This window comes from Larimichthys crocea, chromosome II (genome assembly GCF_000972845.2).
Source record: "Larimichthys crocea isolate SSNF chromosome II, L_crocea_2.0, whole genome shotgun sequence".
Taxonomy (NCBI): domain Eukaryota; kingdom Metazoa; phylum Chordata; class Actinopteri; family Sciaenidae; genus Larimichthys; species Larimichthys crocea.
In genome coordinates this window covers 8,301,550-8,309,170 of record NC_040012.1, presented here as the reverse complement: position 1 = coordinate 8,309,170, position 7,621 = coordinate 8,301,550, and the positions used below count along the sequence as shown (strand labels likewise).

General features: G+C 38.7%; 1 protein-coding gene across 1 annotated transcript; it reads right to left on the bottom strand.

Annotated features, from left to right (window-relative positions):
- Window positions 1-699: 699 nt before the first annotated feature.
- Window positions 700-5,844, bottom strand: LOC104937613 (poly(U)-specific endoribonuclease-C). Its single transcript, XM_010753880.3, has 7 exons — window positions 5,761-5,844; window positions 3,542-3,641; window positions 3,060-3,171; window positions 2,855-2,976; window positions 2,047-2,159; window positions 1,286-1,439; window positions 700-1,195 (listed from the first exon to the last, which is right to left on the bottom strand). Exons 1-7 carry the CDS (start codon window positions 5,769-5,771, stop codon window positions 935-937), a joined length of 873 nt encoding a protein of 290 aa, XP_010752182.3. The 5' UTR covers window positions 5,772-5,844; the 3' UTR covers window positions 700-934.
- Window positions 5,845-7,621: the final 1,777 nt, after the last annotated feature.

Sequence of the window (7,621 nt, the reverse complement as noted above, 5' to 3'; positions counted from 1 at the left end):
CTAGAATATAACGTAAATAATTTGGTTATACTCGCCAAATACAAAAATACACAAATGTAAATTCTCATAAAAAATACCCCACGTTTCAACATTTTTCTAAAATAGCTGCTTTGATTCTTTAAAACTTATAAAAATCAAAGAAAGCCCTATTGCTGTATGGCAGTTTATCAACTTTTATTTTTTCTTCTTTCTTTCCATTGCTTTACTTTATATTGTTGTTCTGTTTATACCCTATTCTTCTTGAATGTAAGAAATGCTACGCTCAGTTCTGAAAGCAACAACTTTTGTAATTGTATTTGAATATGCTTATTTGTATTGTAGATTGATGATAGATAGATAGATGAAAAATGCCAAAAATAAAGAAATAAAATATACAAAAATGTGTCATTGATGTATGGACGTATACGTACATATGGTACAGCAGAAGAACAAAAAGAAAAAAATAATCATTTGTAATTTCTCAGACTAAAATTAAAAAGTAAAGTCATTTATATTTTTACTCTCAGATTTCAGAGAATAAAAACAGAAAAAACACATTAAAATCTTAAAAATAAATTTCAGAATTTCTGCCTGAGAGGAAGTCTTCCGGACAGACCGTAATCAGGGTCATGCAAGTATTAAGTCCAGCTCTGCTGTTTTTCTTTAATCTGTCTAAATCTCTCCTAATTTCACCAACAGGACAGAATAAAGTGCCAACACTAGTGTGTAAACAAATGAAACTTTATTTTTTTCCATAATATTATACAGAATAACTCAGATAAATGTCCAGATCAGAAGGTTTATGCTACAAACTTTACTTATTATAGACGTTTAGTGCAAAGAGAACCTGATCCAGTTGTCATAAATTTATAATGCAAAGGAATGAAATCAGAGTGTTACATAAGTTGTAAATATTAATCTTTACATGATAGTTGCCAGCTCAGGTGGTGTAACATTACAAATCCCTGTTGTTGCTGCTGAGCAGTTTAGGGTAGGACGTGCCGATGGATCGCCCGTGCCGATAGACGACCAGCTCCAGCACGTACTCATCCACTTTCACCACCACAGACGTCATCTTCTCGTTCGACATGAGGAAGATGATGGTGAAGAGAGCTACCTCAAACTCTGGACTGACGCCAATGAAGGAGCCGCCAATAGGCTTCACCAGGCCTTTCCAGCTGAACTGCAGGTTCAGGACGTGGTCGTCTTCATCGGGCTATAAAACCATGACAAAAAAGGTTCATTAAGGAACTTGTACATTATCGTCATTGTACATATAATGACATGTGTATATATAATTTCTTACTGTGTCTTTATTGTCTCTTGCTTTGTAGCCTTTGTAGTCAATGTGGTCGTGTTTTTCCTGCAGGTAGAACTGGACCCAGTTGTGAAGACCCATGATCTCCTGGCCGTGCTTGGTTTCTCCCACAAACACATGTTCAAATCCGCAGGAATCCTCACTGTAATGAAAAGCAACATGTTCAAAGATTTATTAAGGTTTATTAAGCCTCCATGTATGCCCCCATTCATCCTGAGATAAAAGCTCTTTATAATGCCGCTTATCTACTGTGTTTGCATTTCCACCTAGATAAAGGATGAAAACAGTAAAGGTGACACAACCTTAGACTGTCCTTTAAAGACACGGCTGAATTAAACACTGAAGTTTAACTCATCAACTTGAAAGTACATTCTTGACCTTGGAAACAGTAGTTCTATACTAAATTAATAAATCCAGTTAGTATCTTTTGGCAGCAGTTGTCAGATGACATAACTGATGAAGATCTATATCTTTCTTTTCTTTGTCTCAAAACTTTTACTGCATGCAGAAACTCTAACGTGACTACACATTGAAAAACACGAGAAAACAAAAACAGGGTATAAATATAAATTTGTTGTATCCTTATTGATCTTTTTAATTAATCCACAGCTGCAGCCCTGAAGCTGGAAAGCACTGACTTCCATGAGTTATTCTGTAGATGATTAAACCTGCACTCTTTTCTGCTAACCTCCCAGGATCGCCTCTTAAAACATCGCAGTAGCTCCCCCTGCTGTTATTGTGAGACTCACCCTCCACTCCTGTCCCTGTGGTAGAGGCGAAACCAGATGTCATACAGCTGTCTCTTGAACTGTGAGGGGTCTGATGGCGACTGGCCCTTCCTGACCAGATACTTGTGAGCACACTGTAAAAAAAAACAATTGGTGCTTTCATGTTAACTCCATGAGTGTGAAGGAGAAACTATGATGGAATGAAAAATGCAAAAGTCCCTATGTAGAGCCAGTGTTTAGTTTGTCCATTGTTGACTGTTTGACTGAAGAAGACTCTCAGTGTCTGTAGATATAAAAGATGATTATACACTAATAAAAACAGGGTTATGCATATTATATATACATTTCTGCGATATTATGTAAATAGAGCTCCCTAAATCTCACACACTGAACCTTTAAGTTTTCCATCCTAAGGTTTAACGTCTTCAGTGTTTCCTCTAAAACGTGTCTTGGAAAGCATCATGTTAAGAAAAATCTGTCCTAGGGCACACATTGACATTTTTATATTTCTGCTTCTTAACTTGTTAGCACTTGCTTTTTACCTTCTTCATACCTTCTACTTTACATGCTTGTCATGGTAGCATGGCAGGCAAAATCCTTGTACATGAAAACCCACATGGCAGTAAACATGGCTGAGTCAGCCTGTAACCTAATAATTATAAAAAGGTGAGAAGCAGTGGCAGCAATCCTCACTACAGTCATCAGTAAATAACAGTTTGAAAGTCAGTCAACATTTCAGGAGTCAACCAGGAGTGTAAACAGCTGCTGTGCAGGATCAGCGTGTGTTGTTTGTGTCTTGATGATAGATAGCGTTAAAGAGCTACTGCACCTTCATGACATCCGTCTCCATCAGGGCATTGATAAAGATTCGGTTCTCTTGATGCTCCTCTGACGTCACCGTCTCTGATACGCCCGTGGACATCTCATAGTTGTCCAGCAAGTTGATGAAATCTGCATAAAAAAAAAAGACATATTAAAAACAGGCAGTTCTAGGAAAAGGGGAATAATGGGGAGAAAAAAGAGCTGTTGCTTACGTGCATATGTCTCGATACTCTTGAGTTTCTCCTCGTTGACGTACGTGAAGAGTGGAGCTCTGGCCTTGTCTCTGGCATAGTTACTGCCCTTAGCCACATAACCTGCTCTCCCCTGAAAGACACAGATGTCAGTACACAGACAGATGTGTTGTAACTGCAAAAAACAGGAACACTGACACAGAGTCAAAAATACTGGCCATTCCTTGCACAGTCTTTATGTTTTAGACTTCTTAATTTGCAGGTACGTGCATCTCTTTTTTAGTCTATAACGTACATTATCAATCTTTATATACATATGAAAGATAACTTAGAGATAATTTCTTTCTTAAAAACTAGTTGATTATGCAGGAAAATATATGAAGACGTCATATTGAACAACTCTCTCTCACTGTAACTCCAGTTCAGGGTTTGCATGTATTGCATGTATCTCTGAGTGTTTTTGCATTGCAGTAGAGCGATGGTGACATAACTGTGGTACTGACCTGGAGGGAGATGACGTAATCAGTCCCCGGCCTGAGACGGTTGGTATCAAGGTGCCATATTTCGTTTAGCACTTGAGCGAGCTCCTGGTTGGCGTCTTGACTGTGAAAAAGACAAAGAAAACAGATGCAGTGAATTAAGTAGAGCATACAAAACAGAAATGAGTTGTAAAAAAAAAGAAGATTTTTGTAGCTTTTCTGTTTTCCAGAGAGAGATTTCCCTTCCAGTGGAAAAACACAGCTGTTACTAATAACATCATTTCCCAGCTAATCGTGAGAGTGTGACAGTGAGCCAGCATGAACAATACCAGCACGCCTCATTCATTTCATCCTTTATACCTGTCCTCTCCCTGCTGTATCATTCGGATTAGAAACTTTAAAGAGTTTTGTTAGAAAAACCTCATCAGGTTCTTCATTACTTCAGCTCAAAAGAGTCACTATACCAAAATATTCCCACTGCTGAACACAGTGTGGGTTCTCCAAGGCACATCATTAACATATATTCTTGTTTTACCCATTTCTAACTCCTTTCTGGCAGGCAGACGAATTTAAACTAAAAATCCTCTATTTGGGCACCGTGCCATTAAAGAACGCTATATCTCAGGTTGAATATTTGTTTCGGATTATAAGCGCAGCAGGGAAAAGGGCCATTTATTTATCTATTTGAATTTTAATTCCTGTTTCCTGTTATGTTGAGATTTACAGTAGAGAGATAGACAGAATCTACTGTAATGTTTAGAAATATGGACCATGCCTTACTTATTAAAAAGAGAATTTCAAAAAAGAAAGTAACAGTTAAAGTAGTAGTTAAAGATTAACATACGTTCTCCATTCACAGAAATTATTAACTGACGTGTGATCAGCTTCGATTGACCTCTTCATACATTTATATTACCAGTGACTGACCTGAGTGAATTGGAGGAATTCCCCCTTTTTTCTTACCAGCAATGATTAATTCAGCAGTTAAACCAATCAGACATGTGATGGTGCTGTTTATAGGGAACGTGTCGCTTGATGAAGTCACCCGGGTAACAGCGCAGATAACAGGAAGCTGATGTCACATAAAACACTCATCCTGTGGCTCGGTAGATAACGTCTTGTAATTCTGTTTTGGTATGTTTTTGTTTGTTATTTTGGGGCCATATATGTACGAAGCAGTGTATATGGAGTTTGATGGTATAATAATTGTATAGCATTGTCTGGAAATTAAGGGTCAGATCACAGTTCCCCTTTTCCTGTAGTTTTGTCTAGCAAAATCTTCTTCAAATGTTTTAATTTGCATTTTTTAAAATAGAGTTTTAAATAGCAGCTGTCTCTTTTAACTATGCAGGGACCTGTTTTGCTTCACGTGATTTACTTTGTTAGACAACACAATACCAGGAGAAAACTGATTGGTAGAGAAAACCTTGGCTCCATGAAATGACCCCACCTCCATCATCAAGTTACAACTGCATTTCTCTAAATGAAGGTTGTAATATGAGATACACTAAAAAACAAAGAATAAAATATGATCATGACCAAGTAGCTTTTTTCTGGGTTTAAATCCTTTGTATCTACTCAAATTAAACTTCACCTCCAAGAGTGACCATGGCAACTCAAGGATCCCAATAACTGTCACATCCTTCCCGTCATCTAAGCTGAACAGATGTTTCATAATCAGAAATAAAAAAGATGAGTAACAAGCATATAACAGGAAGCACATGGTCGTACAGAAACTTCTCTGTTCTTAATTTAGTCTTTGGACAGCTGTGGATATCACAAGGGAGAACAGCAACAGACTTTTTGTCACAGCCGAGGCTCTTTCTAGACAGCTATGTCCTGTTTGTTCTGTTGTATAATTCAACCCTCTAATGACTACCAGACCCTGCTGCACTCACATGCAAACAACAACAACTGACTCCAGCACAGTAGAAAACAAACCTGTAATCTTCACAGAGCTGCACAGCTGTTGGTCTGAACCAACAGGACATTGTGTTTAGAAAAGGGAAGAGGAAAAACAAAACGTGCACACCTTCATTTTTTCTCTATATACCACCAAGAAAAGCCCTGAGATGTATCAAATTACAGTGTAGCTAATGTTTACATCAAATATTTCTGTCTTCAATGCAAACAATGTCGAAAAGTGTCAACAAGCAGCTGATAAAAGCATGCACGCAGCAGGAAAAACCTTCAAAATAAAAGTGAATCTGATGTATCTGGGTGATTTCTTATCTAGGACTTACCTTCTTGCCATGCTTCTTGCTGAATGGAAAAAGTTACTCTGCGCCTTATCCCCTCAGGAAACTACCGTTTCATGCAGACAGTTATCTGAGGCGTCAATCAAGGAAAGCAGCCAATTACAAGACAGAAAACAGACCTGCGCCACGCCCCCTGTCGTGGGAGGGGAGGGTCTTGTTGGTTGTATTAATAAAGGGGGCTTTTCATAGCACTCATGCAGAAGAAACAGCAGAGTTATTAAGGGAGAAGTATGTTTCCACCTGTATAATCACCTGAAAATTATTTGTGTGTTTGTTGCCTTAGAATTAACCCTTTTATATTCATGTGAGATGAGAGGGTTGCAACCAATGAAGTCACGTCACCGACAGGTTTCTGAAGAATTACAGGTTTTAGCCAATGTGGAAGTGCTAAAAAAACTGCAGTTCCTCGAGCGGCCACTTGAAGCTGGATCCAGAAGTGAGTCAGTCTCCATAAGCCCCCATGTTAAACTTCACAGCAGAAATAAACATGTTTACAGCCTGGTACAAAAAATAGTTTTGGTCTCTATAGTTAATTTCCCCGTTCACGACAACTGTACTGAGGGTGAATTTTTATAGAACTCACCTGTTTAAATTAAATTAAGGCTTAAAGTTATGTATATTTAACAGCGTGGCTGCTTTGATTGACAGGTGGGCGTCCTCACAGGTGGCTTGTTTGAACAACCCATAAGGGCTTATGGAGATGACTCACTTCTGGAGCCAGCCTCAAGTGGCCGCTCGAGGAACTGAGTTTTTTTTTTTTTTTAGCACTTCCCACATTGGCTAAAACCTGTATTCTTCAGAAACCTGTCGGTGACATACTCATTGGTTGCAACCTCTCATCTCACGTGAATATAAAAGGGTTAATTCTAAGGCAACAAACACACAATAATTTTCAGGTGATTATACAGGTGGAAACATACTTCTCCCTTAATAACTCTGCTGTTTCTCTGCATGAGTGCTATGAAAAGCCCCCTTTATTAATACAACCAACAGACTCCCCTCCCACGACAGGGGGCGTGGCGCAGGTCTGTTTTCTGTCTTGTAATTGGCTGGTTCCTTGATTGACGCCTCAGATAACTGTCTGCATGAAACGGTAGTTTCCTGAGGGGTAAGGCGCAGAGTAACTTTTTCCATTCAGCAAGAAGCATGGCAAGAAGGTAAGTCCTAGGTGAGAAATCACCAGATACATCAGATTAACTTTATTTTGAAGGTTTTCCCTGCTGCGTGCATGCTTTTTATCAGCTGCTTGGTGACACTTTTCGACATTGTTTGCATTGAAGACAGAAATATTTGATGTAAACATTAGCTACACTGTAATTTGATACATCTCAGGGCTTTTTCTTGGTGGTAAATAGAGAAAAATGAAGGTGTGCACGTTTTGTTTTTCCTCTCCTTTTCTAAACACAATGTCCTGTTGGTTCAGACCAACAGCTGTGCAGCTCTGTGAAGATTACAGGTTTGTTTTTCTACTGTGCTGGAGTCAGTTGTGTTTGTTTGCAGGTGAGTGCAGCAGGGTCTGGTAGTCATTAGAGGGTTGAATTATACAACAGAACAAACAGGACATAGCTGTCTAGAAAGAGCCTCGGCTGTGACAAAAAGTCTGTTGCTGTTCTCCCTTGGTATATCCACAGCTGTCCAAAGACTAAATTAAGAACAGAGAAGTTTCTGACGACCATGTGCTTCGTTTATATGCTTGTTACTCATCTTTTTTATTTCTGATTATGAAACATCTGTTCAGTTTAGATGACGGGAAGGATGTGACAGTTATTGGGATCCTTGTAATTGTCACTCTTGGAAGTGAAGTTTAATTTGAGTAGATACAAAGGATTTAAACCCAGAAAAAAGC